The following is a 13,919-nucleotide window of genomic DNA, read 5'->3' on the forward strand; positions in this document are numbered from 1 at the left end:
TTATTAAGCAATTAAAGATGTGTTTGTCTTACTGAGTCAGCACTAACACCTGAAACCTACTGTAAGACAGCCAGACTGACACTATCAGCCAGCCTGCATTCCTAATCCATATGGCAGCATGAAAAATCCACAGCTTCTGAAGAGGAGGAAAAAGCTATGCTATATAGGAGCATGGAACACTGCTATAAAATAAAATCCCCTTTTCAACACCTGAGGAGGAGATTAAAAGGTGAGATCTTTGAACAGCTGCAGGTTAAGTCCTTATACTGCTGTACCTGTGTAGCAGCAATACCATTCTATTGGGTCATCTTCATATTTATTGGAAAAGCTTCATCTTCAATTAGTGAAATTGGAATAACTTCAATTAATTATGTGCAATTAATGTTTCTAATTATTCACCACAGCTCATAGTCCTCTAGAGAGCTGGTTAAGGTCAAAACAGAACTAGGGACTGCAGAACAGCCCACACAGCATTTGTGCTTATGCATAGGGAACAGACACAAGTCAGTAAAAAAAACACATTAACAAACCAGTATATGTCAGCCAAAGCTTTATTCTAGCTTCTTCCATTGCTTTAGAACAGCACCAAATGCAAGATTCCAACTCAAAACAACTGTATTTCCCAATGGAGGAAAAAAACCTTCCTCCCCCCACCACACCCCTGCAAAAATACCCTCAATTTTTTTTTTTTTGAGGAAAAAAACCCATGTAACAACATAACTTTTGCTTTCCAAAAGCAAACATCAGCAAGCAGTGCTGTACAACAAATAGCATATACAGAAACTCATAAGAAGTCTTTTTTGAACAACCACCCACCTTAATACAAGAACTCGATACAAGTCAGTGCACCCACACACAATAAAAAATGCCAGTCAATAGACAAACTTATTTCATAAAGAAAGTACAGTTATGAGAAACAAGCTAACAATAACAGTCTACCAACAACAGCTGTAGGAAAAAAAGCTGACAATAAGTCTACCATCAACACTTCTTTGACAAGGAAGTGCAGTAGTGACAAGCATTTGGTCGGTTAGGGAGAAAAAAAAATACTCAATGCTTGGCTTGCATTCTTGTTCCCATGAACACATTTCCATGGGAATGTTTGGCACACAGGCACTTAATCAGTTTCATGTGGTGAACATGTCACTTGGTTTCAGCAAAGCTGGAGGGCACGAGTATCTTCAACTAAATCACAACTGTGGCCGGTTTGCTTTTCTACAGGGAATAAGCACAGATTAGACCCAACAAGATGTGTCTATAAATGTATATAAATGCATTATCATCTAAAGTCACAGCTCTACAGGGCTTCAGACTAAATATTATCAACATATTGGACCATATTAGAAGACTACATTTACAGAAAGATGAAAGAGCAGACCTGCCCAAAAGATGAAGCAGCAGTGCTCCAAGATTCCAGTTATGAGTTCAAGTCACTCCATCCCTCATTGGGCTTGGCATACACCACTGCAGGAGTTTTTGCATCCTGTGGATCAGGTACCTTCTACTCAAACTGCCTTTCCAGGCAGTGGCACACATGTGCAGCAAGATCCAGCTCTGTGATGTGGTTGCACCACCTTAGCTCACATCTCCTATGCTGCTGCTGAGAGGGCAAACATACTAATTCCATGTAAAGTGTTCAAGAACAGACAATGGGCAAATTTGGATAATAATATTTAGTAACCAAATAAGGGAAAACAACAAAAATGAAGAGGTAAAAACTATAAAAGTATTATCAAAACCACAAAATCAAGAATAATTCTGCATCTAGGGGAGAATTTGTAGATTCACCATTTTAACATTTAAATCAAGTTCTTTTAACTGCCTTTTTTTTGCTTAACGGGCAACTAGATCTCTATTGCAGGCTTCATTATCTGCTACCCATAAACCAGTCAGCTTTCAGTACAGCTGTACTGAAATATAATTACCAATTCAATCTCTGAAAGCAGATATGCTACCCCTACTTAAAATCAGTTCAGTCTTCATCAGGCAACCACAGAAACAAGTTGCCCAGACAGGTTTTGGAGTCTCCATCCTTGGATAGATTCCAGACCTGTCAGTAAGGTTCTTAGCAACCTCATCTTGTTGACCCTGCTTTCAGCAGCTCCAAAGGCCCCTTTCAACCAGAACTGCCCTACAATTCCATAGATTATAACCAGAAAGAACCTGTACTACTTATTTGGTGCACTGATTACCAGTAACACATCAAAATTTTTAAGAAACAATAAAGATGTACATGCACTATTCACAAACAACTAAGATGGTATTATTATGGGTTTAGATTTATAGACCAAAGATCTATTATGGGATTGGGACACTCAAATCCCAAACTAAATGCTTGGTAGTCTGCCTAGCAGTCACTCACTCTGCCTCAGAAACATGAGCAAGAACAGCATGCTAATGGCAGTTGCTTAAAACCCTACCAAAAATTATAGTTTAGGTGAACCATCCAAGAACAAGCTCTTCCAAGAGGCTCAATCCATCAGGTGAATAAGTAATTATTAAACTGATTTCCAATCCAGACAGAGTAGCAGCTCTCATTGCATGTAGTCACCCCTAAACTGACAGTACACAAGCTAATGCTACTAAGAAAATCTCAACAACAGTATCAACTACATAAACTCAAATTAGTGTTTTAACTGTGTTTTCTAAAATAGGACATTTTCTAGAAAATTAGAAAACATCTCAACACCAAATACACAGCCCATTTGGGAGGTTTCAGGTACACTTACCATGAAGCAAGGACTCCTCTGGTAAGGACTGGAAGTTTTCTGTTGCAGGGGTTAACACCTATACAAAAAGGGATCTTCTTAGGAAGCTGGCACTGTTGCTAAGACATCCACTGAGATGCTTCCTTTAATACTAGACTAACTTTTTACATCAGCACTACTGGACTCCTATTTACCACTGTTTTCCCCCCTTATAACTCACTATATTAGGTTTTCTGCCTACTTTTCGCTTTGATTCAAAAACTGCATGTGAAGAACGAACTGGAAATTCATTCTGTTATCACCACAGCATGGCTGATGACCTGAGCTTTGGGTTCTAGACACGACTTTTTCATGGTAGGTACTTCATGAAGAACACTGGTGAAAACCTTACTATTCTTTCCTAATTCATAATAGAAGTATTTTTCATGATTTACCAGTTAGTTAGCACCCTTTCTGAAAACCAGTACTGTCCTACCCAGTCCACTACCACACTGCCATACCTCAGATGATCTGCAAGCTGAGTCAGGAATACCATTCCAGACATTCTCAGGAGCCACAATTTCCTCGTTGCCACTGGACAGATTCAAGACCTGCAGAGAGGGAGCCAAAGTGTATCTAGCACAGCAGCAATACACTCAGCAAATAAAACACTGCAGTGGGAAAACACAACTGAGGACTCCCTGCCTTTAGAAGGTTTTGAGAAGTCTGGATCTTGCAAGGAAGAGCAAGTCAATCTCTAAAAAAACTGAATATAACTACTAAATCTGTTCAAGGCTCTTCTGGACTTCTAAGCTAAGTATCGTGAGAAACAAAGGCTGTAAAATACCTACTAGATCAGAACCAGAAGAAAGCTGGTGAAATAACAATACATAATAGACACTGAACCTCATCTGAATACAGCTGAGGTTAGTTTTAGATACCCAAGGGATCTACTAGCAAAAGAGCTGGCTTCCACAATCTCAGGCATTCAATCTTCCAAAAAGTTGCTTTTCTGTAAAGATCTTTTGGATTTGCAACCTTAATTATAACTTAAAGGTCATTTTATCTAAGTATGACATCTATGATGTGTGTACATGGACACACACTCCCCTTGAACTGAAGGAAGGCTTCCGATTCATCCCATAGCATAAAGAGCAGTAGAACAAGGCAGCTCCCTAGATTATCCTCTACTGTTAAAGTTAACTCCCACTAAAGTTAACTCCCACTGTTAAAGTTAACAGCCACTAACGTAGTACACATTTCGCTGAAGCAGGAATAGTCTTGGATTCATTATTATATACAGTATAGTTCAAGTTTCTTCCTGAAGTTCTACTGTTGTAGCACTAATTCCTCAAAACACCAGTAAAATAGTACCAGGTTTCATGAGCATTTAATGGGAAAACAGCTCCACAGCAGAACATTAATTCGCCAGCCAGCCAGAATCATGCATATGAGTGTGCATCTCAATCTGGAGCCACCTCCTTCAATATTCCCAGTCAATACAAGGGAATAAGATGTGAAGGGAATATCAAAGTCCTGGCACATAGCATCCAACTCTATTTGAGACACTATGTAGCCTATTACAGAGTGAAGATCTAAAATATTCAATATTAAAATATTTAGAGGAAGACTACAGAAGGGCCAGATCTTAAGAAGGCAGAAAGAATATTCAAACCATACTTACCCTAGTACCTTTTTCAGATATCTCCAAAATGCGAGCCTCACACCACTGGAGGGAGGTCCACACCACACATTTGGAACCAACATCAAAGCCCTTCAGATTACAAGGATATTCAGGATGTGCTACAAGAAATTATGACATATCAATGAAGGAGGAAGAAAAAAAAACCAAACACATAAAGTCCCAAAAAAATCACCCCTCAAAAAACCTAAGATTCCTCACGACACTGCTCCCCTGCCCCCCTCCAAACTACTTACTTGATGTTTGAAAGCTAAAATTTCTCATCCTGAACAGTCTTGCAAATGTATTTCATGTTCTGAAATAGATTTCCAATCAAAATCATTAATCTCCCCAGGTAAGATTAGTTGCTGTTACACTGTCACGTTAAACATGAGATACTACACTTAGTCTGCTGTCCTTAACCCATCAAAGCATACTGACATTAACACTAATATGTTAACTTATTAGGAAATAAAAATTAGGTTTCTACAAGAAAGCTATTCTCATGTCTGAGTGAGCACAACATTTTGATTATTTAACTTCTCAAAATCAGGTAATTTACCTGCACTGCAGTCAGCCAAGTTCTCGTGTTGCTTTTCTTCTTCTTCATCCCCAGACTTACAGTCTGATGACTGCACATGTGTATTTCCACACTCTTTAAATGAGTCAGTCAAGTCTTGTTTCATCCACTCTTCCACACAGTCATCTTGCTGCTTCTGCCTCCCCTTACGTTTCTTAACTTTGTAGTCACATGATTTTACAGGGAAAACAAGCCTCTGATCCACTGAGTCTTTCGTGAGAAATGAAAGCTGACTTCCACTATTTGCAGAATTCTGCAGCACAGAATGTTCCAGCTCTAACAAGTCCTCCTCCCTGTCTTCCTGAGAAGGCTGAACATCAGGCAGCACCAGTTCCAGAAAGTGCCCAAACTTGGCACTTACCACTGACTGCTTGTCATGGGTCTTCAGGTCCAGTTGTTTCTCAGGTCTACCACCAGATGATGACAGCTTTAGGGGAGGAGCATCTGCTTCCATCCAATCACCTAGTAGATCATCTGCCTGATGAATTCCAGACAAATTCACTTTCAGTTTCTTTGGGTTCCCTCCCAAAGAAGGCTGAACATCAGGTGGAATCGGCTCTTCTGACTTCTTTCCATCACTAACTGAAGGCACCAGGTTTTCCTTCTCATTAAGTAATGTTAAAATTTCAAGAAAGTTCAGAGCTGCCAACTCTCCTGTCTCCTCACTACAAACTGGCAGCTCCAGCAACTCCTGTTCCAACACTGTCTCTCTTCCTTCACTGCCTGATGCTGTCTGCACTTCAAGTGACTTTGTTTCCAGTGCTTCCTTTGTTTCTTCCCTGAAGGACGACTTGGCTGAAAGTGCCTCTAGATCCAGCAGGAACTCTTTTAGATCATCATATGAATAGTGCATTTCTAATGGATCCAGTTCTACTAACATCCCTGTTCCACTGCTGGAAGATGGCTGTGCCTGGAGCACTGGCAATTGCTGCAGCTCTTCTGGTTTGTTTCCTAGAAGGAGGCTGGCTGCTGAAGCACTGCCCATCAGTTCTGCTTGCAGCTCAGCATCCTCTCCAAACAGTACTTCAGACAGTTCTTGTTCTGAAGCTGTCACTTCACTCCCTGAAATGTGAGGGCTGCAGCATCTCATTGGTTCTAGTAACATACTGTTATCACTATCACCTTCAGACAGAGGTACCTCTTTATCAAAACTGTTCTGATGCTCTGCTGTTTCATATCCATCATCAGCGTTCCCACTGGCAGCTCCCACTGACACATTTGCTTCTGCAGTTTCTAAGCACTCAGAAGTTACACCCAGGAAAGGTTCAGAACAAAGTAAAGCACTTCCTTCCTGAGCTAATCCACAAACAGCAGTAGTTTCTCTTTCAAGACAAAGACCCATATCACTGTTTGAACTTCTATTTTCCTTAAAGAGGTTGTCAAGACTTGAGAAAGCACTGTCACCAGTTCCTTTATTAGCCTTCCAAAAAGGCTTCATCTCTTCATTAATACTATTGCCAGAAGCTTCCAGTTTGACAACACAGAGAGGAACTTCAGAATCTTTATCTTTCCGAGTCTCTACTACTTCAGCTTCTAATACAAGGTCTGCAGTCATATTATAAAACTTCTGATTTGCTTCACTAAGCCATGAGCCCTCTGAAGGACTGAAACCTGACAGACAGCAAGCAAATGCCTGACCAGGTACTCTGAGCAGTTCACATGGAATCTGTCGGACCATCTCCAAGCCAACAGCTTCCTGGCTGCCATAATCCACATGTCGAACAACTACACTGTCACCTTTTACACTGATGATCTGAGCTCTGTAGAACCATCCATCTTGACTGTATTTTGCTAGACAAGTATGACCACTTTTAATACAAGATATTCTGCCATCATTCAAAGAGCTCAGTCCAAGCTTTTCAGCTTCCTCTATTTTTTTGTCAATGTAGCTCAAGTGTTCAGTATCAGCACTATGACACCAGAAGTATTCTGGGCCATTTACTACCGTGATGTAAATTTTTAAAGTCTGACCTGCCTCTGGAAACTTCCAGATAAATGATTTACAATCACAGGAAATCTCACTTGGTGCCTGAGGAGGCAAAGGCTCACATGAAGTTATCATGTCACTGTTCTCTCTTTTATCAATTATTTCACTTGAACAAGATCTCTCTGTACTTGCAAGATCATTAGGTAAATCCACTGTTATTATACCTTGATGGTCACTGAGAATAACTTCCCATTTATCCTCAACCTTTTCTACAAATTCACATGACAGCAGGATTTCACTTGTTCTCTTGGTGAAGTAAAGCACTGCTTTCTCTGCCCAGTCTGTATTTTTTTTGCACTTAAGTCCACCTAGGAAGCAGTGAATGCTTATTGCTGGAATAGATGACAAGTCCTCAGGGAGCCTGCGTGCTTGATGAACAGTAATTACTGAAGTATCACCATAATCAATATAGTGTACCCTTATTGAATTGTCAGAAGTCTTCTCTTTTACTGCAGCTCTATACCACAGGTTGTCTTCTGAATAAACAGCACTGATTAAATCTCCTGCTTGGAAAAATTGTCCACAAGGATTCTTTGCTGGTGTCCCATTGTTTAAACTTTTCAAAATGCTGTTAAGCTGAACCTCATCGCTCCCTAATTGAACATAAAAATCCAGTGGATCATTGACATAAGACACATACACTAACGTTTTAAGAGCTGGCACTATCTTCTGTTGTGGTAGATCAGACACATTTTTAAGCATTACACACCTGCCTTCAGCACCAGATTTAATATCTGACAGTGTATCCATCTGGATAGGGAGTAGAGACTCCTCCCCTGCTTCACTTAACAAACTAGCATCCTTTTTACTGCTAAGCATTTCATCAGATTCTAGTAATCCAGCTGCCAGATCTCCCTTGCTAGAGGGCTGGAAAAGGTTTACATCTTCTTTGAAGTGCCTTTTGCTCCCTTGTCCTCCCTGAGCTTCAGATCCACATTTTTTGCTTTCAAGAGGCCTCCCTGCATTTAAAGGGGACACTGCAGTCTCATTCACATCTGCATTTCTAGAGCACCGAGTCTCACTTTCTACATGACCACACAGTCTTGTGTTGTTTAGGCTTAGCTCCTTCAGTTTTGTATTAATTTGAGTATTACTATCAAACAATTCAACCAGCAGTGTATTATCAGAGTCCTTTGCTACTACTATTGCTTTTAATTGCCTTTCTAGGACAGCTTCCTTAAACCATGTTGCAGCTTCTTTGGAAACAGAAGATACATCAGATATGGAACATTTTATGGCCTGCATTGGCACAAGCAGGATATCAGAAGCATCACTGGGTAAAGGAAGCAGATCGTCTTTCTCTACGGTCTCTGTGTTCCCAAAATCCACAAAGAAGACTTTTGCCTTCGGTTGTGTTTCCATAATTACTCCCCTGTACCACTGACTGTCAGCATACCTTGCCAGGCACAAGCTCCCAGACGTTCTCAAGGTTCCCGTGCTGGTCATTGTTTCACTCAGGCGACTGATGTTATCAGCCAGCTGTGCTAAGGTATCTGCACATCTTTCAAGCTGGCAATAAAACGTCCATGGATCCTCAATGTGTGTAATATAAACTTCTTCCTCACTCCCAATTTTGATACCATGATTAGAATAATAGTAAGAATGAAGCTGAACCAAGGATGCCAGATGCTTTTGAGGAAATAAAGGTCTGGCTACACCTCTCTGAGTCAGAAACTGGCAAGCACTCTGAAAAGGTGTTATTAAATCTACGATGTTAAACAGGTCCCTATTTATTGAAGCCAAGGCAAATATTGTACACTTCAGTTCGAGTTCAGATGACGAATTAACAACAAACTGCTGAAAAGTATTAATCGCTTCTTCTTCCCAAGCAAAAGGATTCTGACCATTGGGTTGGATTAAGTTGTAAAGGCTGCACCTGAAAGCCTGAGCCTCCAACCTAAGGAAGCGCTCATCGATTGCACGGAGGTTTGACAGGTACACCTGCTCTCTGTTGCCATAGTCAACATAGACAACTTCTACTTTTTCCGCACGAAGTGCTTCACTAACAATTAAAGCCCTGTACCATTTCTTATCCTTTGAGTACTGGGCTAAACACACGAGATTTGGCCAAACATGTGGCTGGGATGAATTCTTACAGTGCTCCTGAATTTCATCCATTAGTAACTCAAGGTCACGGCTATTTCTACTCAACTGACACCAGAAAACACTAGGATTTTCAACATACGACAAAATAACACTAACAGTACTTCCCACTTCTAAGTGGCCTCCACAAGAATAACCTGGCTTAATTTCCACATAATTCTGTCTCAAAGACACACGCAAGTTTCCCTTGCCCTTATATTCCTGAGCAGGAAGAGATTCACTACTTTTAGAATTGTGAATGGCTGCAACAGGGCTCTCTCTGACCATCACAGTGATGTCAGGATCAACTACTCTATCATTGCTCTTTAGAGCAGACTCTTCTCTAAGCCTCTTCTCTGCATTTATTTGTTTTTCCTCTGCACTAGTTGCTAGGGAAGAGGCCTGTGTCACAGCCTTTTCATCTGAATTCTGGAGAGTCTTGGGTATTTCACACCTCTGGTATTCAGCATAACCTCCCTGGGCCATGAGTTTACTTACTCTTTTCTCTCCTAACTGGGTCTGGTCAAAAATTTCAACCATGTATTTGTCACCCTTCAAACTCAGAAACCAAACCTTCAGTCCCTTGTTCAGCACAATCTCCCGGAACGCAGACACAGAGGCTTCGCTCCAAGCCCCTCTCAGAGGGGAGACACCTGCCAAACAACACTTCAGAGCTAGAGCAGGGACTTCCCTGAACCGAGGGAGCAGGTCCTTCACCGCACACCGATCCACAGTTTCCGTACTGCCCCTGTCCACCAGGTGTATTTCCACCCCACTGTCCAGCACCCTGGTGACCACCGCTCGATAAAAGCCACCCTCGTTCCCACTGGCACAACAAAGGGATCCAGGGTGTGGGTCCCACCCAGCACCATCCAGCTTCGTGGCATGGGAGTAGAAATTCCACATGCACTGCCTCAGCTGCCTGAAAAGCTGGTGGTGTTCATTGAGCTGCAGCCAGAACTCAGATGGATCTCGGAGGTAGGAGACCTGTGCACTGTAGAACACACAGGTCTTTAGCTGTACACCAGGTACATCAGCAGAGCCCAAATCTCTGCGTGTTAAGACAGGAGGTGCTTCTGATGGCAATTCCAATTCTCCAGCTGAGGATTCTTCTAATGCCAGCTGCCCACGAGCCTTAGTTTGGCTAACCTGCTTACAACTGCTGACCAGGCAGCAAGCCTGAGACCCAAAAAGATGGTTCAAGTTGACGCCGCTTTCCCCATACAGGGTCACATAATAGAGATGCTCAAAGGAGTTAAAGGCTTTGATGCGAGCACTCACTCCTCTGCCTTGCACCAGTGCTTTCAGCACATTGATCTGTGATGAGGACCAGCCACAGCCCCCATCAGAAACACCCTGGAGAGCACACACGTAAGTCACCACAGGCATCCGAAAACACTCAGCAGGCAAATGGCGCAAGTTAGCTCTGGTCACAGTCTCCTTCCTGCCATAGTCCACAAAGATCACGAGAGCTGCCTGCTGGTCCTGCTCCCCTGTAATAAGCTCCAGCAAAAGGGCACGGTACCACTGGCCATCCATGCCACGGGCAGCACAGGGCGAGCCTACCTTGGGCAATAAATCCTGCTCCCACCAGTCATAAACATGGCACATGGTATCAGAAAGGCAACGGATCTCCTGGGACAGGCATTGCAACTGGCAGTAGATGTGATGTGGGTCAGAGACATGGGTCACTAGGACAGGCTCTGTCACACCCAGCTGAAGCTGTGGGTAGAAGTAATCCAAGGCAGGTGACAGGGGCCGATATGACAGCAGCACGTGGAGAAGCTGAGGCACTGCAAAAGCTCCAAGGGAACACGTTGAGGGCTGCTGCTGCCAGAGCTGCTGCTTTAGGTGGCCAAAAGGCAGGCAGCGTCTGAGCACCTGGCAGAACCAGACAGCAGAGACCCGCCTGGCCAAGCCCAGCTGCCGCATCTGGGCCACGAGCTGGGGCAGCTCGAGCACGATGAGCTGCGGGGACATCACCTCCTGCACCACACCAGACACCTCCTTGCCGTGCAGGAAGCTGAGGAACTCCATCGCCTCCACCGTCCACTTGGAGACCGGTGAGTCCCCGCAGCCCGTACCCTCCGGGCCTTGGGAGGGCATGACATTGGCCACGACGCAGCCCAGCACCTCCGGCGGCAGCTGGAACAGCTCCGGGCAGCCCCGCGCCAGGTAATAGGCGGACGTGGCCACCACGTACCCCTCGTCCAGCAGGAACACGCGGTACCCCTGGGCGCTGCAACTCACCACGCAGCAGCGGTACCAGAGCCCCAGCACCTCTACGAGCCCCAGCTCACCAGGGCACAGCCCCACTCTGCCGGCCGCCTGCCCGCCGGGCTCGGGGCGGGCCGCCAAGCGCGGCCCCGCCGCCGCCTGTATCTCGCGGTAGAGGCGGGCGTAGTCAGCCTTGCGCTCGCCCAGCAGCCCCCAGAGCCTCAGAACGGGCACGTCGGGGCGCATCCCCACGGCGCGGACGCGCAGGGTGACGGCGTCGCCGCGGCCGAGCGGCCCCAGCCCGGCGTCCATCGCGGGGCCGCGGGAGCCCATCGCGCCCTCGCCGCCCGCACGAGGCGAACAACCCCCCCTGCCTCCCGCGCCCCGGCCTTATATGGGCCACGCGTCGCCCACGTGACCCGCGGCCAACCGTTTAGCGGCTGTCCCAGCGGTCGAGCCCATTTCGATCCTCGCGGGGGGGCGGGGGGGGGGAAGTGGTGGAGGGCGCTAGTACACAGGCACCGCTCCTGCTCAACCGCGACTGCCCGGAGGCGCCACAAAGAGGAGGGTTATTACGGGGTTATCGCCCTGGCGTCGCGAGGCGCAGCGCAGAGCCCGCAGGAGGTGCCCTCGGGCGGCGTGGAGCGCTCCACGTCGGCCGGGTGACAGCGGGGCGGGGTGAGGGGAGAGGGAGCCAAAGCTGCTCAGCTCCCATTGGCCAGAGAGGCGCCGGAGGCGGGACATGCGGCAGGACTTGGCGGCTATTGGCCAGTGTGGTGTGAGGGTGGGGTGGGGTGGGGCGCGCGGGCGGGGAGTGCGGTGTGAGCGGGGTTGGCGGTGTGAGTTCAGGGGGTGTCAGTAGTGTTTCGAACTGAAAAAGATAGATTTGTTAAGGATTAAAGCAGTTTTTCACTACCAGACTTTCTAAAGACTTTTTGTGTGTGTGTGTGTGGTGTCCCCTGAAGGGATCCGTACTGGGGCCAGTGTTACTGATGTCAGGGGAGGGTTAGGTTGGATATTAGAGAAATGTTCTTCGCCCAGAGGGTGGTTGGGTACTGAACAGGCTCCCCAAGACAGTGGTCACAGCACCAAGCCTGACAGAGCTCAAAAAGTGTTTGGATGATAATTCTCAGGCATGTGGTGTGCCTCTTGGGGACAGTCCTGTGCAGGGCCAAGTCAACATATTCTGTACTTCTGTGAATATCTTCTTTAATTATATAGACAAAGAGATCAAGTGCACCCTCAGCAAGTTTGCAGATGACATTGAGCTGAGTGGTGCTGTTAACACTCCTGAGGGATGGGATGACATCCAGAGGGACCTGTATAAACATGGGAGGTAGATCCACAGGAATCCCGTAAGATTTAACAAGACCAAATTTAAGGTGCTGCACCAGGGTCAGGGCAACACCTAGTATGAATTCAGGCAGGGGATGAACAGATCAAGAGCAGCCCTGTCGAGAAGGACTTGGGGGTGCTGGAGGATGAAAAGCTGGACACGACCCAGCCATGTGCACTTGCAGCCCAGAAAGCTGGTTGTGTCCAGGGCTGCATCCAAAGCACGTCAAGGGAGGTGATCCTGACCCACTGCTCTGCTCTGGTGAGACCCCACCTGTAGTGCTGCCTTCAGCTCTGGTGTCCCCAGAACAGGAAGGACCTCGACCTGTTGGAGTGAGTCCAAAGGAGGCCACCAAGTTGATTAGAGGGACGGAGCACCTCTCCTATGAGGAAAGGCTGAGAGAACTGGGCTTGTTCAGACCAGAAGAGAAAAGGCTTCAGGGTAACCTAGTTGTAGCCTACCAGTACCTGAAGGGAACCTACAAGAAAGATGGAGAAGGACTATTTACAAGAGCATGTAGTGACAGGACAAGGGGGAATGGATTCAGAATAAAAGAGGGTAGGTTTATTAGATATTAGGAGGAAGTTCTTTGCTGTGAGGGTGATGAGGTACTGAAACAGGTTGCCCAGAGAAGCTGTGAATGCCCAATCTCCCTGGATTTAGGCTGGAGGTGTTCAAGGCCAGGTTGGATGGGGCTTTGAGCAACCTGTTCTAGTGGAGGACGTCCCTTCCCATGGCAGGGGATTGGAACAAGATGAGCTTTGAGGTCCCTTCCAACCCAAACCATTCTGTGATTCTATGATAAAAATACTTATTCTAACTCAATCAATAGGTACATCTGCATATCCATCAGCAGGGTTATCAGGGTAATGAGATGGCGGGCAGGACCCCTCAGGATGTAACTGAAGCAGCAGCTTTGCTGGTTTGTCATTGCTGGTGATGGTGTGCAAGGCAAAAAGAACTTGGATTAGTTTCTCAGGGTGTCAACTAGAAAAATATCAGTATTTCTGAAGAAAACCTTCTGACTGATGCACAGGAAGGTGCACCTAAGTATGAGGAGGAACTTCTTTACTGTGCAGTGACCAAGCACTGGAACAGATTGCCCAGAGAGGGTGTGGAGTCTCCCTCACTGGAGATATTCCAGAACCATCTGGACACAATCCTGTGCCATGTGCTCTGGATAATCCTGCTTGAGCAGGGATATTGGACCAGCTAACCCACTGTGGTCCCTTCCAACCTGACCCATTCTGTGATTCTGTGACTCCCTAGTAATGGTGAGATTAATTTTTTCCAACACCCCCAAATGCATAAAGCCACAACAGAGCTACAATAAAATCAAAAAGTATAAG

At 45.6% G+C, this 13,919-nt stretch overlaps 1 protein-coding gene across 1 annotated transcript; it reads right to left on the reverse strand.

The window, feature by feature from the left end:
* Positions 1–104: 104 nt before the first annotated feature.
* On the reverse strand, positions 105–11,546 carry TDRD6 (tudor domain containing 6). Its single transcript, XM_051809893.1, has 5 exons — positions 4,931–11,546; positions 4,372–4,490; positions 3,209–3,298; positions 2,730–2,787; positions 105–1,215 (listed from the first exon to the last, which is right to left on the reverse strand). The coding sequence occupies exons 1-5, from the start codon at positions 11,544–11,546 to the stop codon at positions 1,154–1,156; spliced, it is 6,945 nt and encodes a 2,314-aa protein (XP_051665853.1). The 3' UTR covers positions 105–1,153.
* Positions 11,547–13,919: the final 2,373 nt, after the last annotated feature.

Source organism: Manacus candei, unplaced genomic scaffold (assembly GCF_025592945.1).
Source record: "Manacus candei isolate 608988 ecotype Guabito, Panama unplaced genomic scaffold, ASM2559294v1 h1tg000007l, whole genome shotgun sequence".
Classification (NCBI taxonomy): domain Eukaryota; kingdom Metazoa; phylum Chordata; class Aves; order Passeriformes; family Pipridae; genus Manacus; species Manacus candei.